Source organism: Notolepis coatsorum, assembly GCF_963971535.1.
Source record: "Notolepis coatsorum genome assembly, chromosome: 12".
In the NCBI taxonomy this organism is placed as follows: Eukaryota; Metazoa; Chordata; class Actinopteri; order Aulopiformes; family Paralepididae; genus Notolepis; species Notolepis coatsorum.
Genome location: NC_140176.1, coordinates 21,759,899 through 21,786,780, shown reverse-complemented (window position 1 = coordinate 21,786,780; position 26,882 = coordinate 21,759,899). Strand labels below are relative to the sequence as shown.

The 26,882-nt window shown below is 45.0% G+C and overlaps 1 protein-coding gene across 1 annotated transcript in view; it reads right to left on the bottom strand.

Moving 5' to 3' along the window:
• Positions 1-2,997: 2,997 nt before the first annotated feature.
• stk17a (serine/threonine kinase 17a) overlaps positions 2,998-26,882 on the bottom strand; it is a 72,268-nt gene continuing 48,383 nt past the window's right edge. Inside the window, exons 3-7 of the mRNA XM_084325645.1 lie at positions 11,260-11,404; positions 10,325-10,451; positions 10,020-10,068; positions 9,194-9,373; positions 2,998-4,829 (exon numbers count right to left, since the gene is read on the bottom strand). Of these exons, the coding sequence (XP_084181771.1) occupies positions 4,439-4,829; positions 9,194-9,373; positions 10,020-10,068; positions 10,325-10,451; positions 11,260-11,404 (892 nt within the window). The 3' untranslated portion in view covers positions 2,998-4,438. The remainder of the gene's footprint in view (positions 4,830-9,193; positions 9,374-10,019; positions 10,069-10,324; positions 10,452-11,259; positions 11,405-26,882) is intronic.

The window sequence follows — 26,882 nt, the reverse complement described above, 5'->3', positions numbered from 1 at the left end:
GAGGGTCCTGGACGGGTGGGTCCTCAGCGGGTGGGTCCTCAGCGGGTGGGTTGTCGTTCTGCAGCTAGATGCATCTCCCGGTAGGGGGCAACTTAGTCACGTGACTCAGTTGGTATTGCCGATTGGCTCGAACACGGTATGTTTGTATACAGCGAAATGTCTATAGACTCATCTCTCCTGCTCCTCTGAGGCCACTGAGCAGTGTAACGGCCTTAAAAGTGGATTAGAAAAGTTTGGCACTGCTGACACCTAGTGGCATCTGGGAAATTGACAAGGTTTGACATTTACACTGAAAGTGACTTTCAGGTTTTTAACAAAAATGGATATTGAAAATGCCAACATTTCTTCTGCTTGTTTTATGAGTTGTATGTGCAAGTTCTCAAGATCAAGGAAAATGTAATATGACGTCATCAAAGTGCATTGCCATTTTCCTGTTCCTGTGCTGTATGTGTATTGATGAGTGAGCCTCATCAACAAGGCTCGGGACCCTCACTGACAGTGACACCCCCCCACTGTGTTACATTAACACATTCAGTGCCATTCACTGATTAACACGTTTCTGACGCCCGACCGTTGAGTGCCAATCACGTGTTAACACGTTTCTGGCTTGTTTAAAAAAAATCTCAGGGAGCTGTGTGTTGCCTGAAAAATGCATACTGGGAATCCAAAGGTGCAGTACCAACCGCATCCTACCAGGTGGCGGTATCGAGCACCATTTGAAACATTGTGTCTTGGGCGTCGATTATATAGGTCCGGTGTAGCGGTTATAACGCTCGGATTGAGAAGAAACAATTACTCCCGTGGTGAATTCTGTGTTGGATTATGTTGGAGAAACGATGGACATCAATACTTGGAATGGCGATCAGCTAATTGGAATATTCTTTTAGGGGTAAATCCTAGTCAAGGTAAGGGCTATATGGTATCAATCTTGCGTTGATCCAAGAATGTTTTCATTGCGATCCGATGTGTGTAACGCTAGTCCATAACGTATTCCGTTGGTGACGATCAAAGCATCGAAAAACTACCCCCCTCGCCCTTTCATGCATTCATCATGGAACATAATACGATCATATGCATTTGATTTTTTTTATTGTAGCATGTGTAGGGACAAAACGCCAATGGATTTAGTATAATACACATTGCGGCTTATAACCAGCCACTCAGGAATTGGCCCGGATCATTCCGAAATAACACTCATATTCACCACGGTATAAAACAGGAACGTATGGATGGAAATTTTTTTTCTTTTTTGCATCTTGACCGGAAGAAACTCAGTGTCAAATGACTATAGTATTGTATCCATAGCTATAATATAGAACAGGGGTCAGCAATCTTTTTGACATGAAGTGCCAGTTTGAAATATAGTTGTAACTAGTGTGCCTGTGCCTTATCAACAATATTCCATGCATCGTAATTTTTTTTTCTCATAATCAGGTATTTTTAATGATAATTTTTACATTATTACATCATTATTGTTATTGTTATTATTAACAATATTATTATGATGGTTGTATCAACCCTAAATCTGAGTTGGGGCGGGGGTGCAATGCAGACAAACAGTTTTGCTTTACTGAGCTCCGTTATCTGGGGGCTGTAGTTGGTCACTTTAAGCTGCACACCGGAGCATCTTTTAATCCAGCTGTTTGCTGTTCTGATATTTTCTGACATTTCGTTGATGCGTCGCTCGACACTTCTAGCTGACATGGGGATATCTTTTATCCTTGATTTGATTGTCTCTTTGTTTGGCAAGCCTTCAAACAAAACATCTGAGCTACAGAGAAAAGCCTCCTTGATATACTCGCCATCAGTGAATGGCTTTCCACATTTCGCAATGCAATGAGCAATGCGATAGCTTGCTTCAGTTGCGTGGTTTTTAGCAGTCGTGAACACTTTGAGGGTGCTGGCTTGCTTTCCATACCTGGCCACGGCACGTTAAATCGATTCTGCCTTATCCGCCTGATCTTTGAAACTTTTTTGATGCTTCGTCTCAAAATGGCGTTTCACACCTGACGTTCTGCAAACTACATTTTCTAAACATAAAGTACACACAGCACGGTCCTTCTGACACACAAACCCGTAGTCGTCTGTCCCGTCTGTCTGATTTCCTTTGCTTTAACTTTCTTAGCGGGGGTTGCCATCATGAAAGACGGCACATACAGAATGCAACCGCAGCACTGGGAACTGCGCGCGGGCGCGGGAGGCCAGCTGACTGCTGACAGCTGAGCACAATGGGAACAGTGCAAAATATTTCACTATATTTCAAAGCAAAGAAATTATAATAATTATATATTTTTTTTAATGCTGCCCCGTGCCAATGAAAATGCCCCTGCGTGCCTAGGGTTGCCCGATATAGAATATAGTTATAGCTCTACAAACAAGGTGAGACTCCATTCGTTTAATGGGTGGCGTCGCATAGCCGTTTCCCAGAAACAGCGTGGCACAGAATGTGTTAACACACCCCTACTGGACTAAATACTTGCATAAACAATCAAACATACCTGTTCATATTTCACTGATTCATACTCTTTGCACATAGCTGCCCAATTGGACATCCCTGGCCTATTCCTTTACTTATAAAATTGTACTATATTCTATTGTGCTATATTTAATTTATATCCCATTTCATTTGTATTCAACCTCTTTATTTACAGTTGTACAGCCCCGGCGTATATATTTTATTTCATAATAATATATTATATTGTGCTTAACTTAGTTCATATTTCATTTGATCTTACTCCACCTCTTTATTGTATTATCCGTCTGTTAATGTATGTCCGCTAATGTCGCACCGAAAACGACCAAAGCAAATTCCTTGTATGTGAAAATTACTTGGCAATAAAGACCATTCTGATTCTGATTCTTCTTCTGATACCATCTGTTTAATTTATATGGAATTCTGTCCAAAACATTGGAACCATGCACACATTACATTTATGGAAATATGAAGCACATGCCTGTATATTAATGTGAAGCACAGACACACCAATCCGTTTTTAGAGACATATTTATTTACAGTATGAGGACATTCATGTACAAAATGTTCCCATCATAATGGAGCTTATCATTTTATGGACACAAACGTGGGACCAAATGTACAGTAAAGGACTATGTGGGCTTAGGTAGGAACAGCCACTGTCTCTTTTGCATATACAAAGTGTAAATGATCTGCTTTAGTAAAAAAGGATTTGAACCTGGTTAAGGGGAAAAGGTCCTCATTCCTCTGGGGTTTTGAAACGTACATACAATGGCTTGTCAAAACATAAACTCTTTAAGGAGAAACAAAAAACAAAATTTATTTCATTTACATGCAATTAGAATAACTCCTTAAAACCCCCTCCGTCTCAAAGATATCTAGAATATTACACAAACAAATTCTTTAAAAGACGGTGGACGAAACAATAACGACCAAGAAATTAGAAGAGGATAAAAAAAAAAGAAGAATTAAGTACAAAAAGAAAGTTATAATGAAATAGTGATGCGATTCATATCTTTATTTTCTTCCAAGCATGGCACCAAAATAAAAAATAAAATAAAAGTCTGCAAAAAAATAAATAAAATCACGCAAGGCTTAGTTAGGAGGAAGTGTTTCCTCTCAAGAGTAAAGCAGCACGAAAAAATGAAAAGGACAGGAAAAAAAGAGAATGGTTTGGCTTTAAGAGTTCAGAGGTCATGGGGGTGGGTTAAGAGCAAAGAGATTTTTTAGTATTCTTCTTCATTTATTTATTTTTAATAAGTGCGTCAAAAAAGTCCCAACTGCACAAATCACCTCCTTCAGTCCTGGATATATATTCATACATAGTGACGATTGGATAGGTACGTTTTCTAGAAGCAATAACCATATACAATTGCGGGGGATAGAATTCCATCTGGAACTACTGCCGGTAGCTTACACCTTTCCACCGCTGTCCGATCTGCTAAAGCGTGCTGAAAGCAGAGAAGCAGTGCTCCACTCAAACTCTGAAGTAACCTCAGATCTAACGTCACATGGAGAAGGCTAAAGCGATCTTGCCACAGCATCGCTTCCGCCAATCACGTTAGCCAAGAGATCACATCGTCAAAATGAGGATGGGGTACATTTTAGCGTATCAAACCGCGCAAAAGGAGCCGATTTGCGATTGGGCCAATCTGTAACCATTCCCCTTTTAGATGGGGACGACAAAAAGGTTGGGGTCAAGACCAGGTCTATAAATTACAAGGTGGAGTTAGGATTTGTGCGGGAATAAACAACGGATGGACTGACACGATGAAACCGGCGTTCTACAGGACGAGGCTACAGAATTCTGGTCCCACACTTCTGGTCGCCGAACTCCCTTCCTGTGTTGTCGCCGAGGAGGGAACTTGGATCATTTAGTTGGCTGGGGTCAAGAACGACATGATGACCTATAGACCTTAGAGGAGGGGGGGGGGGGTTGGGGGTGGGAGTGGGGGTCGGTGAGCGTCAATAGATGAACTCCCCGGGGACCTCCTGCAGAGCGCTGAAGGGCTCCTCGAACTTGAAGCGCTTGGAGATGGCCTTCTGCTCGGACACCATGGCCTCCTTCTCCGAGGTCGACGAGGACTGGCGGCACTGGCCCAGCGTGTAGGCCGCCATGACGATCAGCTCCTCTGTCACTGGGCCTCCCTCCTCCTCCTCCTCCTCCTCCTCTTCCTGCTGGCCAGGGCTGGCCGGAGGCTCGGGGCTGCTGCTGCTGCTGCTGCTACTTCGGGGCGTGGGTGGTTCTTGGACCTCCTCCACTGGGAGGTTCTCCTGGATCTCCTGGGTCTTCTTGCATGGGTCTGTTAACTGGAGCCATGGGTGTTGGAGACACTGCTCTGCCGTAGCCCTCTCCCTGGGGGAACAGACAGATAGACAGACAGACAGACAGACAGACAGACAGACAGACAGACAGACAGACAGACAGACAGACAGACAGACAGACAGACAGACAGACAGACAGACAGACAGACAGACAGACAGACAGACAGACAGACAGACAGACAGACAGACAGACAGACAGACGGTTAGCTCAGGTGGAACAGTGACATGTACAGTAGATTCCTCCAAAAATGTGATGCTCCCCTGAACTTCCTCAGCAGGAGACAACCCTGTTTACTTTGGGTTCAGTTTCAAGACCATCTCTGTCAATATCTCTCTTTCACCTGAAAACCGCTGCCTGCCTCTCAATTCTTACATGACCTGGTTTTCTTCTGTGAATAGCAAACAGACCACGCCTAATGGGTGGAGCCAAGACCACATACTGTAACATGTGAAATCCAATTCCTTTTAGGAAATGTTGTCTTTGTAAGGCAATGCAATTAAATTCATTTTAGGAAATGTTGTCTTTGTAAGGCAATACAATTCAATACTTTTTAAGCGTGTGTGGGTTTTATCTTCTAGTAAAATCTCTAACTAAGCACCATAAAGATGTATGTATGTATGTCTATCTGAGAACTAAGCACCTTCAAGATAGATGTACATTATGTCTATCTGAGAACTTTGAAAATGTTCACGAGGTACAGGGATGAGGAAGGGATTTGATATTCACAGGTGTTTACATTTTTATTTTATTTTCTTCATGTTTTACATGTATTTGTATATATATATATATTTGTTTTGTAAGGATTTAAATCAGTAAGGAATTACATACATTTTGAGTAGTGGAAAAAGGGTAGGATTAAATAAGTGTATACTTCTTCCTGCTCCTTTTTGAACATGTAAATTGAGTTATGATCGTTTTAGTTTTCTGTTTACATGTTCGAAATAAAGATTTCAAATATATATATATATTTCTTTTAAAGGGGAACTATCTTATAAATGGCCTTTTCCAGTGTTTAGCATTTTCTAGCAATGTGGGGTTGTATCAACACCAGTGTTGGGACTAACACGTTACAAAGTAACGCATTACAGTAACGAAGTTACTTTTTGCGATAAATAGTACTCAAATTTTTTTTTTTCAAATTCAGTAACGCTACTTACGTTACTGAATGGTTCGTCACTGCGTTATTTGCGTTATATATGGCGTAGATTGATAGCGAGCGGTAGTGATTATTATTATTATTATTATTATTATTATTATTATTTATCCTCATATCCTGTCTGCCTGGCTGCGAGGAAACGCTATGCTGGGGGCGTGTTTTGTTTACTATTCCTGAGATTCCTGACTGATAATGGCAGCGCCCAGCTACTGCTACTCGCATATTTCTCTTTTGTCGAGCGAAAAGAAAATAACGTTTTAGTTATGTCATTTGTGTTTTGGCTCAAAGATACTGGAGTATAACGTTAACTACGAGGACTCATCCAAATCCACTCGCCACCCGCGTAGAATGATACGAGGCGACACACAGCAAATGGGACGGAAAACTTTTTTCAACTACTTGGAGAGAGAATATACAGTACAACATGGAAATGAAACAAAGAAAATGTTTAAGGGGCTGCAGGACTAACTTTACATCTCGACAGACACTGGTGAGTGCAGTGATGTGAATGTAAATGAATGGAAACTCAAGTTGATCAACGCATTTCTGACTACAAATCTGCCAGGGAATCTCATCAATACTAATCAAACAATATAAATATAGTCCTTTCATGCACAATTGATATACTAACTATTCTAACGTTGCAATGCACGATTGATATCTTAAACAACGTTGCAAGACTGTTATAATGAAACGCTCCGGCGACAGATATCAAGGCTGTTCCTCAAGCACTTATTTTCAACCTAGAACCTAGAACGTGCATGCGCTCAACCTAAAGTGCATGCGCGCAACCTAAACGTGCATGCGCGCAACCTAAACGTGCCTGCGCTCAACCTCCCCGAGCAATTAGGCACGGTGCATTTCTTATTACGTCGGGACATTTGTGTTTGTGTCAGATTTGTGTTTATCTAGACCACATTGCTTAGCAGAGTTCAGTGATGTGAATGGAAACTGTCAAGTTGATCAACCGATTTTGAGTATCTGTATCTGGCTGCATGGGAGCAATTTTTTTCTTCTTCAAGTAACTAAATAGTTACTTTTCACAGTAACGCATTACTTTTGGGTGTAAGTAACTAGTAACATAACGGAGTTACTTTTTAAATGAGTAACTAGTAAAGTAACTGAGTTATTATTTTTCAGTAACTAGCACAACACTGATCAACACTGTCGCAAATTCTATTTTTGGCGCATTCCTCCAATTCATATGAGACAAGGTCCTCCCCCACTGAACCAAGCCATTCTGATTTGACTAGTTTGCTGACGTGAATTAGGCACTGATCTGCATATCTCAGCCCCTGGTTGTAGCCACCGCCCACACAACAGAGCGAGTGGAAATAATGCACAGGTTGACGTGACGCAAGTGCTGATAGAGAGAGAGCGAGAGAGAACGAGCCAGTGAGCGAGAGAGAGAGAGAGAGAGAGAGAGAGAGAGAGAGAGAGAGAGAGAGAGGCTCTCATACGGTAAAACTAGTCATCTCGGGGGATTTTACACACACTCCCGACCAGTGATGCCTCTGATTACTGATTACTCCTTTAAAAAGTAATCTAAGTTACTTTACTGATTACTTGATTATCAGAGTAACTTAGTTACTTTGAAAGTAACTAGGTTACGAAGTCGTCGTTGTTCCCCCAACAGTTTTTTTTAAACGCTTTATTGAAAGTGCATAAATTGTTTTTAACTTGTTTCTCTGCACATAACGTAAATTGTTAAACTAGTGCTTCAGCTTCTGTACCATCAAGTATGGTAAAGCAACAGTCTATGATGCTCACAGCATTAGAGCAGCCAGCCAGTGGTTTTACAAAACCAGTGTATCACATCTAACAAATGCAGGCTGAACTATTCAATTATATCAACTGTAACTATTAAATTGTTTTTATAAATGTCTCTCTATAAACATACAATCAGTCTCTCTTTAACATGTAAATTAACTGTAAATCTGGCAAATAAGAGCTTTTGCTCTGCCACCATCAAATATACATTAATCAAAAGGGAAAGAAACAATCTCTCTCTTTTGCTGTTGGACCTCCGAGTCCTCCTGTACCTAGTCGAAGCGTCGGCTAGTGTTGTGATTCCAGATGCTTTCAATGCAATTGGATGTGCTGTTTTTAGCGGTAGACAGTATTTTGTTTCCTTCGCATATGAATGTTTTTTTCACCCGGCTTAGCTGACACAAACGTGAAGTAGTGACTGAGGCTACGTTTAGACGAGCGTTTTGGGATGGAAGTCTGAACAGAAACCGCAAAAGTCGTCTTGCGGTTTCACTTTTAATTTTGCGTTTAGACAAGCGTTTTGGGGTGGAATTCTCCGAGCAGACGAGGCTGTAACGACGGAGCCCTGCTGTCACACGATTGGCGCATATGTCACATGACGTGCTGTGAAGACCCGCCCTACTCTGCCTCTGATTCGCAGACTGTGGATGGGGAATGTGATTGGACCAAAGCAGAGTCACTCACAGACAGAGGGTCCAGTCACGCCGCGGGACACATTCTTGTGTAACCCTTTCACTGCCACACGACGTCACTCCCAAATAAGAAAAACAGCTCAAAATGTATTTTTGACTGTCGAAAACGAAATAAAATACTGCATTCCGCCTGCATTATGAATTTATGATGAGATAGTAACGAAATAGTAACGCACAGCCACTTGGACAAGTAACTGCAATCAGATTACTGGCTTTTAAAGATCAACGCGTTAGATTACTATTTTCGGGGAAAAGTAATCAGATTACAATAACGCGTTACTTAGTAACGCGTTACTGGCATCACTGCTCCCGACTGCGTGTGTGTGTGGGGATACACACGCACGCTCTCGGAGCATCTCTCCTCTCTCTTTCTGTCTCTCCCTCGCTCCTTCTCTGCTCTCTCTATCAGCACTCGGGTCACGTCAACCTGTTGCAAAATATCATAGCACACACTCCCACACGTATTCCGATCTGTGCAATAATATTCACGGGGGTATACATCGTCATTAGAAACAAGTTACCAACGCATTTTCCCGTGGGATTATGCCCCCCCCCCCGCGGCAAAATTAATTACTCTCCCTCTCTATCTCCCTATCTGTCTGCCAGTGCAGACTGTGGGTGACTTGTCTTGATTAGAAATACAAAACAATGGAGTAAAAAAAAAAAAAAAAAAAAAAAAAAACTTACAGATGTGCTCCATAGACTCACAGGTCATTGTGTAAAATTGCCCAAATAGTGAAAGAAATAGTAAGATAGTTCCCCTTTAAATAACTCACTGTGGCCGTTTGCGGAGCAGGGACTGGATGAAGACGAGCGCGGTGGCGTCCAGACCGTCCAGCTCCTCCTCCGTGTAGCTCACGTTGATCTGGGAGATGTTGAGGAACGTCTCCTGCTTGTCCTCGCCCAGGAACGGAGAGATGCCTGTCAGCATGACGTAGGCCAGCACCCCGATGCTCCTGAGAGGAGGGACGGGGAACCGAGTTACGTCTGAACTCTGATTTAGTGCCGGTTAGCCTTCAGGAGAGGCGCTAGTTGGACAACACCTAGGCTAACTGGCACTGTCCGCTTCCATTCATTGTGCTAAGCTAGGCTAACATGCAGCCAGATTGCTTTCTACTGAACGCACAGAGAGAAAACTGGTATCTATCTTCTTGTCTCTCTCTGGAGAAGACGGTAAGCAAATTTCCCAAAATGTTGGCGTGTTCCTTTAAGTGCAATGACTGAACGATTGCTTCTTTCTTTTGTATATATAGCTCTTTGCTATACTAGTACTACTCAAAGTGCTTTACATTACAATTACGGCATACAGTTTTCTTTTAAGTACGGCTGGCCCCAGTGGGAATCGCACCTCTAACCATGGTGGTAGTGCCATGCTCAGAGTGTCTAGCACTCTACCCACTGAGCTACACGGATGGCAGTACACCAACACATTGAAATTCCTAACCATAAACAAAGTTCAGAAATCATACACAACTTAAGGACATTTCAACTCCTCAACCTATGGGACTGTGGCATTTTCCAACAAATATTTGTTCATAGATAAAAAAAATAAAATAAACATGTAATTCTACGACCATCACCAGTCAGAAAACACATTCTTACCACATATCTGTTGCTGTGCTGATGGGTTCGTAATTTAGGATCTCTGGAGCTGCAAAGACATAACATTGTGACAATTACTACCCATGATAATGACTATTTAATAATAATCATACTATAATTATTAGTGCTGTCAGGCGATTAAAAAAATTTATCTAATTAATTACAGGATTTGTAATTAATGAATCAATAAAAAAATATATATAATAATAAGTCTAAATGTTTATTCTACATTCTTATGGAATGAATGAGATTAAAAAATAATATTTTGTGCCCAGCTAACTCAGGTTGGGCTCCTGTCCACTCACCGACATATTCTGGGGTCCCCATGATCTCCCTGAGCTCCTGGTGGCTACTGACCATCCTGGAGAGACCGAAGTCCACGATCTTTATGTCCCCCAGAGGAGTATCGCTGGTCAGCAGGATGTTCTGAGGCTGAGAGAGGAGGAGGAGGAGGGAGAGGAGGGAGAGGAGATGAGGACGAGGAGGAGAGGAGGGAGAGGAGATGAGGAGGAGGAGGAGGAGAGGAGGGAGAGGAGATGAGGAGGAGGAGAGGAGGGAGAGGAGGAGAGGAGATGAGGAGGAGGAGAGAGGACGAGGAGGAGAGAGGACGAGGAGGAGAAGAGAGGAGGAAGAGGAGATGAGGAGGAGAGGAGGGAGAGAGGACGAGGAGAAGAGAGGAGGGAGAGGAGATGAGGAGGAGGAGGAGAGGAGGGAGAGGAGGAGAGGAGGGAGAGGACGAGAGGACGAGGAGGAGGAGAGGAGGAGAGGAGGGAGAGGACGAGAGGACGAGGAGGAGGAGAGGAGGGAGAGGAGATGAGGAGGAGGAGAGGAGAGGAGAAAGGAAGAGGAGAGGAGGAGAAGAAGGAAGAGGAGAGGAGTCATGCAAACATGTTAGCATGAATAAGAAAAAATACAAGAGACTGGAGATGGATACTCCTGTGTGTGTGTGTGTGTGTGTGTGTGTGTGTGTGTGTGTGTGTGTGCGTGTGTGTGTGTGTGTGTGTGCGTGTGTGTGTGTGTGTGTGTGCGCACGAGTGCGTGCACTTATATTATAATACTAGTGAGGACCCGTTTCAGATTCAGGACATTGAGGGGGAAGTGAGGACATACCGAGTCTCACTCCGCACTTTAAAAAAAGGAGACCATTTGTTTAGGGTTCGTTTCAGCGTCTAGCTTAGGGGTTTAAAGGTCAGAGTTAGGAGGATAACACCGGGCCTTACACAGGGTCACCGCCTCTCACCTTGAGGTCGAGGTGGACCACGTTTCTTTGGTGCAGGAAGGACACGCCCTCCAGGATCTGCCTCATCAGCCTCTTCACCTCGTCCTCCCTGAAGGCCTCGTCCCGCTCCGCCACGCACTGGTTGAAGATCTCGCCGCCCGCCGCGCTGCAGGGACACAAGGGCATCACACGGGTCAGACGTGTGGGTCAGACGTGTGGGTCAGACGTGTGGGTCAGACGTGTGGGTCAGACGTGTGGGTCAGACGTGTTGGTCAGACGTGTGGGTCAGACGTGTGGGTCAGACGTGTGGGTCAGACGTGTGGGTCAGACGTGTGGGTCAGACGTGTTGGTCAGACGTGTGGGTCAGACGTGTGGGTCAGACGTGTGGGTCAGACGTGTGGGTCAGACGTGTGGGTCAGAGGTGTTGGTCAGACGTGTGGGTCAGACGTGTGGGTCAGACGTGTTGGTCAGACGTGTGGGTCAGACGTGTGGGTCAGACGTGTGGGTCAGACGTGTGGGTCAGACGTGTGGGTCAGACGTGTGGGTCAGACGTGTGGGTCAGACGTGTTGGTCAGACGTGTGGGTCAGACGTGTGGGTCAGACGTGTGGGTCAGACGTGTGGGTCAGACGTGTGGGTCAGACGTGTGGGTCAGACGTGTGGGTCAGACGTGTTGGTCAGACGTGTGGGTCAGACGTGTGGGTCAGACGTGTGGGTCAGACGTGTTGGTCAGACGTGTGGGTCAGACGTGTGGGTCAGACGTGTGGGTCAGACGTGTGGGTCAGACGTGTGGGTCAGACGTGTGGGTCAGACGTGTGGGTCAGACGTGTGGGTCAGAGGTGTGGGTCAGACGTGTGGGTCAGACGTGTGGGTCAGACGTGTGGGTCAGACGTGTGGGTCAGAGGTGTTGGTCAGACGTGTGGGTCAGACGTGTGGGTCAGACGTGTTGGTCAGACGTGTTGGTCAGACGTGTGGGTCAGAGGTGTTGGTCAGACGTGTGGGTCAGACGTGTGGGTCAGACGTGTGGGTCAGACGTGTTGGTCAGACGTGTTGGTCAGACGTGTGGGTCAGACGTGTTGGTCAGACGTGTGGGTCAGACGTGTGGGTCAGACGTGTGGGTCAGACGTGTGGGTCAGACGTGTGGGTCAGACGTGTTGGTCAGACGTGTGGGTCAGACGTGTGGGTCAGACGTGTGGGTCAGACGTGTGGGTCAGACGTGTGGGTCAGACGTGTGGGTCAGACGTGTTGGTCAGACGTGTGGGTCAGACGTGTGGGTCAGACGTGTGGGTCAGAGGTGTTGGTCAGACGTGTTGGTCAGACGTGTGGGTCAGAGGTGTTGGTCAGACGTGTGGGTCAGACGTGTGGGTCAGACGTGTGGGTCAGACGTGTTGGTCAGACGTGTTGGTCAGACGTGTGGGTCAGACGTGTTGGTCAGACGTGTGGGTCAGACGTGTGGGTCAGACGTGTTGGTCAGACGTGTGGGTCAGAGGTGAAGCCGTAAGCCAAGGGTGCAAACCCAACTTCTCTCTCTTGTATAGGTCACCCTTTTTTATGTAGGAAGGGCAGTTGCTACATTACACACACACACACACACACACACACACACACACACACACACACACACACACACACACACACACACACACACACACACACACACACACACACACACACACACACACACACACACACACACACACACACACACACACACACACACACACACACACACACACACACACACACACCCACACACACACACACACACCCTTTCACTACCACACTACAGACGGTTAACAGTCTGTAGTGTGGTAGTGAAAGAAGGGTTAACACCCCTTTGTCGTGTGGCAGTGAAAGGGTTAACCTTCTGTATCGTCGCAGTGAAATGGTTAACCCTTTGGTAGTGTGGCAGTGAAAGGGGTTAACCTTCTGTATCGTCGCAGTGAAATGATTAACCCTTTGGTAGTGTGGTAGTAGTGAAAGGGTTAAGGTGTACGATCTCACCGCAAGATTAGAATGTTGAACTGATTCTAATTCTGACGATGAAGATGAAGATGTCACAACAGGTGCTGGTCACTGAAAGCGGTGGGGTTAGAAAATCCTGTGCACTAAATGATCAGAGGTGTACTTTATGTGTTTAACTTACAATACATAATGTATGCTTGTATGTATAATGTGTACACACAGTATAATAATAGCCCGTTCCAACTTTACTGTGTGTTTATGAACGACTTAATCCAGAAACCTGTCAAAAAAGGATATTAAAAAACTTGCCACCAATTCCAAGCCCTCAGAAAAATCCCACAAGACAAGGCAATAGCCCATAATCTAGATCAAGTGTGTGTGTGTGTGTGTGGGTGTGTGTGTGTGTGTGTGTGTGTGTGTGTGTGCGTGTGCGTGCGTGCGTGCACACGTGCGTGCAAGTGGGCTTTACCACTCGCTGGAGAGATTGGCAGAAATAGCAATGTCTCCAAAGATAGAACTAGTAATTATATGAGCGCTGCTCTTGAATGCGGTCGTTTTATTTGGCCCATTATGTGTATGATTCTCACACCAGGTGTGATCCTTACAGAAGCCAAATCATATACTATATATGTACAATATTCCGCCTCTGCTGTAACAGCACAGTATGAATTCAATGAAATGAAAAAGACTTGTTTGGTAAAATAATGACCACAGTCCTCCTCGCTCATGGAAACCAAAACAGACCCAGTCGATGTTCCAATAATCTGTTCATTTCCTGTGGCCCCAGATAACCTCTGATTTATAAACTAAATTAAAGAAAGGCATGCATGGAGGGAAAGGAAAGAGAGAGAGATAGAGAGGGAGAGAGAGAGAGGGCAGTCAGGAATGAGACAAGGCCTCCCCACAGGGTGCTGAAGAATTAGGTTCTGTCTGGGAGATGGGGGGAGGGAAATTAGGTAGGTAGGGAGGGAAGGAAGGAGGGAGGGAAGGAAGGATGGAGGGAGGGAGGGAAGGATGGAAGGAAGGAGGGAGGAGGCCGGGGAGGCTACCCAGAGTGTGTTTTGGTTTCAGGAGTGTGTTCACCTGACTAGAGAGAATGAAAACAGCACCCAGCTTCGAGGCTGCAACACTGACTGGAAGTTCAAAGGTCAGCCAGCGGTGAAGCAGGTGAAGCAGCTTCACCAAGTGCACAACTTTAGACGAGGCCATTTCACGTTTATTATTATTATATATATATTTTTTTTACAATATTTATAAACGTGTATTATTCTTGTGTTTCTTTTAGGCTGGTTAGGTCGGAGAAGTAAGGGTGCACATGGTTGTGTGAAAGCATGGAGACATACAGGTCAAAATTATAAAAAAAATAAAAAATATATATATATATATATATATACATACATTAAAACAATTATTTGAAATTGCACTTTTGGATTCTCCTTCCACCATTATCATACACATTCAAACTCATTTAGTTCTGTGACGATGATGGTGTCTTACACTCAAAACCATGTTAACAGGGAGACAGACATCTGTTCCGTCTACTACGGTGTGCTGCTGCCGATTCCACAAATTCCAAAATCTCGGGTGCAGCAACTCCAAGTGACCAGCAGGTGTCCTTCGAGAGCAGAACTTGGGCTTATGGTGTTCCCTCTCCACTACACTGTGTGTGTGTGTGTGTGTGTGTGTGTGTGTGTGTGTGTGTGTGTGTGTGTGTGTGTGTGTGTGTGTGTGTGTGTGTGTGTGTGTGTGTGTGTGTGTGTGTGTGTGTGTGCGTGCGTCTGTGTGTCTGTGTGTCTGTGTGTCTGTGTGTGTGTGTGTGTGTCTGTGTGTGTCTGTGTCTGTGTGTGTGTGTGTGTGTGTGTGTGTGTGTGTGTGTGTGTGTGTGTGTGTGTGTGTGTGTGTGTGTGTGTGTGTGTAATGGATTGAGTGATCCAGACTGGACCTCCAGCTGGCCCCGGGTCTGTTAGAACGCTCTACAAGCCACAGTGGTCAGACACCACCCCAGGCAGCGACCCTATGGGACACACAACGCTGCTGACACACGGCTCTGGCTACACGTTAAGACTTCCAGCTGTGGTTTTGATTTAACCCCCTGACCCACCTGGCACCACGCTCGACAGGAAGTGCCGATGTATGGGAGGGGAAGAAAAAAAACGCACGTAAATCACCTCACACAGGGGGATTCATTTAGCTCACTTTGACACGCTGATGTATAGACGCTTTCAACTTGACGACCTAAACGTGCCCAAATGGAAACAGGTTTTACTTCCTTTTTTTGGCGGCGTTTTCGCTCGTATCGGTAACTGACGGGGGAAAACTGTTCAAGCTGTTCCCTTGGCAACACAATTCGGTGTCTACGGGAAGGTGGAATACCTCGGAATGACCGAAAATCGACCACATTCAGGAGATGAGTTTGAGTGAAGTGCCAGCCTTCGTTGGACAGGAGACCGAACGGATTGTGTGTACTTTATGTACAACATGTCGGGCCGCCGAAGGGCGGCTACGTGGCGTAGTGGGCAAGGCGCTCGCCACGAATGCGGAGACGCTGGGATCGCCTGTTCGAGCCCAGTGCTCCACATTGCTTTCAGTTTAGCTGGTCGTTCATACTAATACACATTGGCCGTATTAGGGGGTGGGAAACTGATGGGTGGGGATCGGGCGTTGTGGACAGCGACTCCTACAGGTCGGTTGGTGCGCCTGCACAGTAGAATCAGGAAGTGTCGGGGGCAGCGTGAGCCTCCCACGCGTTACTCCTCGCCACTGAGAGATCGAGCTGCGCAGGTGAAAAGATGCGACTGCTGTTACCTCAAGTACCAGAGGGGACTTGTGCTATGTATGACTTAGTCCACATTGCAGCCGGCTTGTGGGAGGCAAGAAACAGCGTTCGTGACAGGGGAGGGTTGAATTGGATGATACGAAATTGGGATGGGAGAAAATATAGAAAATGGGAGAAAAAGTGGATAAAAAAAAAAAACATGTCGGCCGCCCCACCGGGTTCGGGGCGTTCATAGCACACTTTAGCGCACACTGCATTGCATTGTGTGATAGTCTCTAGGAGAGTTTCGTTGGATGGAAGTATGGATCTCGAGCCCGTCATGGGGACTCGGGTGTGTATGAAAATCTCACAATTACAGGAAATCTCTCTCAGGCGTGTGTCAAGACGTCAGGAACGGGACCAGGGACGAGATCTACCAGTGTTTAGCTGCTACTGCTGCTGCTAGTGGTCATCAGTGTTCATTTCCCAGCATCAGAGGTGTTGTTGTTCTGTGGCTGTGTTGAATGCCACTCTGTCTGGAAGCATGCGAATATGGTGTTGTCTGTCAGTTATTAAGGGGGGGGGGGTTAGCCCCAAAACGCGACAGTAGTTAGCTGACCGTGGTCCAGGGCTGAACTGGTGTGAGTGGGGGTTACTGGGTTTAGCCTGGCCGCTGGACACTGACTGACTAACTGGATAGAGAGAGAGCGAGAGAGAGAGAGAGAGAGAGAGAGAGAGAGAGAGAAAGAGGGTCAGTCTGGCTAGCATCAGTCTGAATAACACCATACAGTGACACACTGATTCCTTTCTTCCTCCAAGACAGGACAATATTTCATCAATCAATGCCATTTCTGCATTCTCTATAGAAGCACACAGACACTAACGTATGTAGACACACACCATGCATGTATGTGCACAATAACATGCATGCACATAATGGTACACATAGCCTACTGTACGTACCCCCCCAACGCACGCACACACTCATTCAATCTCAATAACACTTAACCTTCTCTTCATCTCAATCACACTCACATTCTCTCACACTCACAGGCATGTGTTGCGCGCGCGCGCACACGCACACACACACACACGCACGCACGCATGCACACACACACACCCCTAACCCCAAACTGGCTGCCTTGTTTGCAGGGCCAGTAATTACAGCCTGCGCCTACTGCTGCCAGTCTAGAGTGGAGGGAGGGAGGGAGGGAGGGAGAGAGGGAGAGAGAGAGAGAGAGAATGAAAGAACCAAAAACCAAACAGCTTTCTTCTGCATGTGCGTAAACAAGCCGCCGGAAGGTGAAGGGTTAAACCTTTATGGCTTAGAGACTGAACGTGATCAAGTTTAAGTTGTTGTAAGAAGTCATGTCTTACTGAGAAGTTGAACAACAACATGGGCCGGCTAAAGCAACACTAAATACACAAACACAAACACACTCCATCATCTCTGTTCTATAATAGATGTGAATGGGACTAAAAGAGGGAAGGTTCCAAATACAATAGGCTAATTGCCAGGGTTGAACTCTGACAATAAAATAAGAAAGGTGTTTCAATATTGTTATCGCTTTGGTTGTTGTTTTGTTGGTACCCGTTGATATAATGTGCCTATTGTTAAAATAAATAATTATTTCAAATACAAATTATTATTTATTTCCTAATCATTTGAATGGTGTCTTTATGGCAATAACAACTATAGACGGAAAAACCAAAGTAAAGATACAACATTTAGATTTTTGGTACGGTTTAGATTCACTTTGGGACGGTTACAATAGACCTATCTCAAACCCTGCCCCTTTTCTTGATCCTCCAATCACAGCTGTCGCTTACCTCGGAGCTGGTTAAGGTTAGAGTTTGACTACAAAGTTTGTACGAGGAAGTCCGAGGTAAGCGACAGCTGTGATTGGAGGATCAAGAAAAGAGGGCAGGGTTTTGAGACAGGTCCATTGTATTTCGGGACGGTTCCGGGACGCGTGAATATTTTAGGCAACCAACTTGTGTTTAGCGTTTCTCTGATTGGCCAATACGCCCCCATGTGACCACGGCAGTGCGAGAGAGCGGCAGCGCGGAAATAGGCTGTCTATTGCCTCGCGCTGCAGCGCGGAAATAGGCTGTCTATTGCCATTCTCTAAGTCAAACTCTAACCTTAACCAGCTCCTTAACAGCGCCTAAACTTAACCCTTCTAACCTTAAGCAACTCCGAAACAATGCCTAACCTTAACCAACTCCGAAACAATGCCTAAACTTAACCGGCGAAATGAATGCACGTTAAAAAATATTGCCATTCTCGAAGTCAAACTCTAACCTTAACCAGCTCCTTAACAGCGCCTAAACTTAACCCTTCTAACCTTAAGCAACTCCGAAACAATGCCTAACCTTAACCAACTCCGAAACAATGCTTAAAGTTATGCCTAAACTTAACGGCGAAAGAATGCGAATGCACGTTAAAAAGAAAAAAAGAAAAAAAATTGAAGGGAATCGAACTAGCCAGCAACGAGCCGTAGGATCCACAGCCATGCAGCGTTGCCAATTGAGCTATTTCTGGATACTGAATAAGGGGCGGTTACTGGCATATAATGCTGCCGCGACGGAGCTCCGCTCTGCTGCTGCCGCGTCGCCGCGGGGGCGTGGCTAGACGCAAGTTGGGCGTGGTTAGACACAAGTTGGTTGCCTTTAATATTTAGGCTTCTGGCGTGGTGGTGAAAAAAGTTAGTCTGGAGCCCTGAGAGACACAGAGACCTGCAGTCTGTCTTTACCTGCGACAGACATGGTGAGGATCCGGCGACGCCCCGGTGAAAAAGAAGCGACTGTAACCGATCTCGGTAATGAAATAAAGGTTATCCGGTGAGCAGGGGTGTAGCTCCAGATTCTGGGCCCCATGAAAGAATGTATTTGTAGGCCCCCAGTGAATGCAATAATTTCTTTATTGATGAAAACGCATAATATGGTTTTTACCTATACAATCGGATCAGCCTAGTAAAGGATGTCGCATTGCGTTCATCTTCAATGAATGGACCAATGCAATAGTCTACCAAAGCCCCCCCTCTCTCTCTATATATCACTCACACACACACACACACACACACACACACACACACACACACACACACACACACACACACACACACACACACACACACACACACACACACACACACACACACACACACACACACACACACACACACACACACACACACACACACACACACACACACACACACACACACACACACACACACACACACACACACACTTCAGAAACAAACATAGTATCAATGAGAGCATCAATAATACACCCGAGTGATGTCTAGTAAAAAAATATATATATATTGTTTGTAACTAAAATGTGTTGTGTTCTTAGAGAGCCTGGTAGAAGCTTTTACCTAAGTGCCTGAGTGTTATCATGATGGGTGATCTCAGTGGGAATGGAACCTCTAACCCTGGCAGTGTCTCAGTGGGAATGGAACCTCTAACCCTGGCAGTGTCTCAGTGGGAATGGAACCTCTAACCCTGGCAGTGTTAGTGTCTCAGTGGGAATGGAACCTCTAACCCTGGCAGTGTTAGTGTCTCAGTGGGAATGGAACCTCTAACCCTGGCAGTGTTAGTGTCTCAGTGGGAATGGAACCTCTAACCCTGGCAGTGTTAGTGTCTCAGTGGGAATGGAACCTCTAACCCTGGCAGTGTTAGTGTCTCAGTGGGAATGGAACCTCTAACCCTGGCAGTGTTAGTGTCTCAGTGGGAATGGAACCTCTAACCCTGGCAGTGTCTCAGTGGGAATGGAACCTCTAACCCTGGCAGTGTCAGTGTCCTATATTACTGGACGAGATGGGATGACACACGACGAAGATGATTATTTAGTGAATACATATTTTATTTCCATGATGGACACAACATGTATACAACAACTATAAACATTATACAAAACTGTATTCTGCCACCAAAGAGCATTTATATATTTGGTCTTACAGAAGTAGTAAGATGTACATAAATAATATGTATAGCATATGTGTAAAAACACCAGGCATCAGTACCATACTCCACTCATACTAATGTAAGCTCTAATGTAATGTAAACTAATGTAATGCGGCTCACTAACCTAATTTCCCTGAGCCTCGAGCCGACAGGTGCTCAGACCAGCAAGTCCTGTGCAGTAAGCTGCTTTCACTAGTTAAGAGAAGGAGACCATCTCTCTCTCCTCCCCCATCCCTCTTTCCTCCCCCATCCCTCTTTCCTCCCCCATCCCTCTTCCCCTGGGTCCATTCTGAAAGTGTAAAAAAGCTTTCATGGGCGTCAGGGTAGCGCACCACTTGACTGCGCTGCAGTGCAACGCAGCCGCCCCGGGTTCGACTCCCGCGCCCGGAGACTAGGGATGCTCGATATTGGCTTTTTTACCGATACCGATATACCGATATTGTCCAACTCTTAATTTCCGATACCGATATCAACCGATACCGATATATGCAGGGTTCCCCCCCCCCAAACATTACATATCTCTTGTTATATTGAAATTCTTTATTGGGAAAACCACATTGAGATACAGTATCTCGTTTTCGAGAGGGTCCCACAATTAATTGGAATTAACACAACATTATGCATACTTTTGACAATAAATAAAATCTGAATTTGTTCTTACTTGCTTGCCTGGGTAAATAAAGGTTATAGAAATGTAAAAAAAAAAAAAATGAAAAACGATACAGATATTTTCCGATATCACATTTTAACACTTTGGGTGCCATGGGTTAAATTCATTATATACCATAGGTTGCCGGCTCTATTTGTCTATGGAGAAGTACCCCTTCTTTGCATGGCTATAACTTTTTAAATTCTATTGCTACATTGCCATTATTAGGGCCCATTCAAAGTCCTATATGTATTGTTCATTGTGTAGCAACGTTAAACTTTTTCATTCACATATTCATAGTAAAGTATGGTCTAATGTATAAGTATGTTTTCATCTCTTTCTGCAGCTTTCTCCAGAACATGATATATAGCCCCAAATGCATTATATTGATGATGAAATACAGTTTGATGGCAATCGGGGCGATATAAAAAATTTCAATTGGACGTACTTCTAGAATGATCTACGTATGATCTGATGATGACCGGATGGGCGGGGGATCGTTTATAATTCCGTGGGCAGCGTTATATCATTAATCTAGTGTGGGTGATATGTTCATCATAACAGTTTATATGGAATACGATCAAAAATAACGCTGAATCTTACCGTATCCTCCTCGCGCCGTTGGGCGATGAGCGTGGAACAGTAATTTACCTATTATGGTATGTAGAAATATCGGGTCCATTTCCAGCTTGTATAATAGTCAGTGATGGGAATAACGGCGCTATAAGTAATGACGTTACTAACGGCATTCGTTTTTTCAGTAACGAGTAATCTAACGGATTACTCTTCCAATCTTAATAACGCCGTTGCCGTTACTGCAAATAAATGCGGCGCGTTACTATGAATGAACCTGTTTCTTTCATCAGACATATCTGCGCTGAGGGGCAATATGTTCTTCCTTGTTTAGTGCGCAAATTCTCCACTCATCTCTGCAAGCACTGCTCCACTGTCTCTGTCTGTCTACTCTGGTCCAATCACATTCAGCGTCCCGTCAGCGTGTATCCCCCCCACCCACAGTCTGCGAATCAGAGCAGAGTAGGGCGGGTCTTCACGGAATGCAAGTTGTCTTTCAGCAGGGCCGAGTCAGAGCGAGTTGACAGCGCATCGACAGGTTGTCTAATCTGCAGGTACTGTAGCTAGTAACCTCATTCCCAGTTGTATCCCCATGAGATAAATGTAGCTAGTAGCCTAGTTTCGCCAGCAGGCAGTTAGTAGAAAAATGTGGCATGTTCAAAGAAAGTAAAAGAAAAGTCGACAGTGAAAATCGCTGCAATTCAATGGTGCATGGACTAAAGAATATGCGTGCATCCTCCCAGCACCAAGAAACGGTAGCTCTTGTGAAGAGTGGCAATTTGAAGCCACTATGAAACAAAACAGTTATTTTGATGCAGCCTTTCCTCAGAATTCAGTGCTAAGAACCACAAAAATAAATGGAATGAAATCATATCAAGCTGCAAGCAGAATTATTGTTAAAAAAATGCACATGCATTTCCATAGCTGTGGATGAGTCCACTGACACCACTGAGAATGCTCAGTTGCTGGTGTTTGTGAGGTTTTAGTGAGTTTGTTTGTGAGAAGATTGGATCAGTTGTACTTTTTTTTGGAATACTTTAAACCCTTTTTTTGTGGAATATTTGATGCGGCCCAGCCTCACCCAGACTCTACCTCCAGCGGCCCCCAGGTAAATTGAGTTTGAGACCCCTGGTTTAGAATGATTCGATTAGATTCTTATATCTGTATGTTGTGTATGTCATAAATGTCATGAATTGAAAATGGGGGACCCTGATGTAAACAAGACGAAAGTCTTTCTCTGATGAGTCTGATCTGCATCCCCTTAACAATTGTGTATTGAGCCGTACTGCTGTACCCATTCTGCAATCTGTTAATTAAAATGTTCAATCAATCAGTATATATTTGTTATTTATTTTTGGTATAGTGCTTAACAAGCATAATTTAATGTTGCCCAGTTGTGGCCTGTTGAGGGGCAATACATATCAAAAGTTCCAAAACATCTATTGTATTTGTATGATCCACTATATAAACATAGTAATTATAATATCTACATACATGGCATTTGATTGGAGGCTAGTCTCACTTTGTCCCAGAGCAACATTAAAATAGTTTAGATTTGTGTATGTTGTTTATGTAAAAAAAAAAAATTTTTAAAGTAACGCAATAGTTACTTTCTGAAGTAACTAGTTACTTTTATAATTTGTAACTGAGTAAGTAATTTAGTTACTTTTTGGAAGAAGTAACTAGTAACTGTAACTAGTTACTTTTTAAAAGTAACTTGCCCAACACTGATAATAGTATATATGTCCAAATCATGTTGTTTATCGAGTTATTGGCAATCGATCGCTATGTATTGTGTCGAGATCGAGTCCTGTGAGCCAAACAGAGTGCCCGGAAGTAATATGGTCGACCAGCACAACCTCCATAGCACTTCCTGTTTGGCGATTGCGCCGATCGGCCACCAGATGGCGCTCCTGAACCGCCAGAGAGCTCAGTGGGTCCTCCTGGTGGATCTCAGGCCAGCGGAGGGGAAATATGAATCCGATCGCAGATTTTTGAAATATTGATATAAGGACGCTGTACAGCGTCCTCCGGCAACTTGAGCATGGCCGGGAATGACGCTCTAAAGCGTTTTCCGGCAGTCAAAGTGTTAATGCCAATATCGGTAGGCCGATAATAGCGGACATCCCTACCGGAGACCTTTGTTGCATGTCTTCCCCCCATATCTTCTCCCATCCTTCCTCTCTGCCGGGCCGGTCCGAAATAAAGCAATCAAATGCCAAAAAAAACAAATCTTAAAAAAAAATTTATAAAAAAAAGCTTTCCTTCCTCGGTCCTTAATTCTTCCATTACCCAGGTTTCCTCACTCGTCTCCTCCAGTGGAGGACACACACACACACACGTGTTTTTCGAAGATCTCTGACGTAGGCTGTTGAACGTATAAAGTTCCTCTCACTCACTTCAAAACAGTATGTGATCGAACAAGGACGTCCCATTCCTTCTTCTAACCTATGCGTCCCACATTAGTTTCCTCCATCTCTTCTCCTCGCATCGCTTCCTCCTCCTTTCCCAAGTGATGTTTCCCCGAGGAATCGAGGATGAGACACGAGGAAGAGCTGAGAGCACAAAACCCCCGTCTTCTCTCTAGGGTTCCATCTATCCTCCCTCTCCTCTGCATCTCACTCCTCTAGCTCTCTCTCCTCTGCATCTCACTCTCTCTCTAGCTCTCACTCCTCTAGCTCTCTCCTCTGCATCTCACTCCTCTAGCTCTCTCTCCTCTGCATCTCACTCCTCTATCTAGCTCTCTCTCCTCTGAATCTCACTCCTCTATCTATCTAGCCTCGCTCCTCTTTGAAACTAAATGAGACGTGAATTAATGCCAATGGCTCTTATCCGACACAGAAGCCTCAGCTAAAGCCATGCAGTTTGCCGCTTCTTCACACGCTTACAGTAACTCCACAGTAATCGAAGAAATACCCCCCCCCCCCCAACACCATCGCATACACAGAAGCTAACGGAACTGACCAAATTCCAAACGAGCGGCCCAATGATCAAGTAGCCTGTTGAAAAAAAAAAACTATGAATGAGGTAGGCGCACGCACACACACACACACACACACACACACACACACACACACACACACACACACACACACACACACACACACACACACACACACACACACACACACACACACACACACACACACACACACACACACACACACACACACACACACACACACACACACACACACACACACACACACACACACACACACACACACACACACACACACACACACACACCAAAAACAGCCAACAAACAACAAAAAAGAAAGAACTTGTGCTTTGAAGGGGCCGCTGGTGGACCGATGGGTCTAGTTCATGGAGGTCAGGGGGGCGGAGGAGGGAGGGCTCGTTTGGACTGAGGGAGTCGCCCGGCGTGGCACTCGTGCAATTAACCAAAAATCAATGTCAGTGGTGGCGCTACTGTGTGAATGGATGGATCAATACAGCTTTGATCGGTGGCCAGGCTCCTGCGCGGCCGCTCACCCTTCAGCTGGCTTTAAAGATGAATAAATAAACACACACACGTGCTCAAGCCTTGACCTAATTCTGCTACATATTTTGACCTGCTTTAATCCTGCTGTCAATATAAAAACACACAGTCAGGGATAATAAACCCTCGTCCATGAATGGAACGAGAGGGAGGAAGAGAGACAAACACCAAGAGATTATAATAACCATGTCAAATGAGAGAGAGAGAAAAGATAAATATCTGAGTGAGAAAAGGATGGCAACATAAAATGAGGGAGAGAACACGGCAGAAAGCATGAGAGAGAGAGAGAGAGAGAGAGAGAGAGAGAGAGAGAGAGAGAGAGAGAGAGAGAGAGAGAGAGAGAGAGAGAGAGAGAGAGAGAGAGAGAGAGAGAAAATGAGAGCAAGGTATAGGCAGAGTGATGATCATTACGGTGGAGGAGAGATGGACAAGGAAAGAGAGGAGGGGATAGCAAAAAAGAGAGAGAGAAAGAAAGAGAGAGTGAACTAAAAATAGAAAAAAGAAAGAGAATAAAGTGATGAGAACAAACGGAGCGATGGTCGAGGGAGAGCCGTGGGAAAAGAGTGAGTGAGTGAGTGAGTGAGTGTTCACGCATCAGAAGAGAGGCTGTCCCCCTCCCTCGCTAGGAGATTACCTCTCCTCTCCTCTCCTCTCCTCTCCTCTCCTCTCCTCTCCTCTCCTCTCCTCTCCTCTCCTCTCCTCTCCCTACCTCCCTCTCTCTCTCTCTCTCTCTCTCTCTCTCTCCTCTCTCTGGACGAGCAGCCACACTCCGGCCACTCACGTGCGCTGAGCTGCCCTAACATAATGAACTCCCAGCTGGGTCGCTCTCTCTCTCTCTCTCTCTCTCGTTTCCTCTCGATTTAACTTCACCAATTCTCCCTCTCAGAGTTTCTCCCTGACCACATCTTTCTCTTCCTTGCTTTCTTTCATTCTCTCCCTCTCCCACCCTCTCTCTTTCTCTCCTCAGTCAACTGAACTGGAAAGGAGCTTTGGACCCTTTGCCCCCCCCCCCCCCCTCTTCCTCATCTCATCATGGCATGAATAGGGCTCTATAATGTCTGGCTGACCCTCATCTGTATAATAGCTTCTCCCCTCCTCCCTCCATCCTCCATTCCTCTCTGCTTGCCCCAGTGCCCCAAAATATCTGTCAGCTGTCATAAAAAAGCCCACAACAGCATCTATTACAACCGGTTCTTTCTTTCCCTCTCTCTCTCTCTCCGTCTCTCTCTCTCTCTCTCTCTCTCTCGCATGCCAGACCCCTAGAAAGACTCAATGCATTCCGCTCTACTTCCTCTCCATATAAAAAAAAGCAGGAGAAAAAAAAAGGCTTTGATTATCTGTATCGAATGTTGCCGACAATACAGTAGGCCCTGAAATCCTACTCTACCACCTCCTCTCATCCCTTTCATCTCTAGCAGAGGACCAACCCAGTGCTGCTTCCTTCCTCTGTGTGTGTGTGTGTGTGTGTGTGTGTGTGTGTGTGTGTGTGTGTGTGTGTGTGTGTGTGTGTGTGTGCGTGTGCGTGTGGTGAGCGTACGTGTGTTTTTATTTTATTGAAGGGTGTTGTGTGTTAAAGAACCACACCAGTGTTTTTGACATGTGGGTTCCAAGACATTCTTGCTTTGATAAAAAAATCACTGCGCCGTTCTTTTTTCATACTCTTTTTTAATTACTGAAGGAATTTTCAGACCATTCACCACATAAATAAAATAAACACCACATAAAATTGTGCAAGTCACCATCACCATCTGCCAATCTATCATCCGAGGTGCATTGATTTCCAATTTTTGTCAAATGTGGCGATTTCCATGGGTTTATGTGGCGCTTAAGACACGTTTACATTTTCGGAAGCCAATTACCACCAATTCTTTCAGTAGCGGTTAAAGTGAAAAGTAAAAAAGAACGGCACAGTGATCTTTGTATCAAGGCAACTTTTTTAAAGGGGTATTTCAACAAAGAACAAAGCCGATTTATTTTGCACGTAATCTCACACACATCCAAAAACTCTAAACAGTTTTGCACACATGGGAGTTATGTGTTTGAATATCGTTGCCACCAGTGATGTCATCAAGGACCCTGAAGACAGCAATATCCTGTTTTATAGGGATTGCTACCTTATCATTTCATTGAGCTGTAATTAACACAACACAAGGATTCAATGTCCCCAATGACATCCCTGGTGGTCATATTCAAACTAATTTACTCTTTAATAACTGTCAAAAGAAAA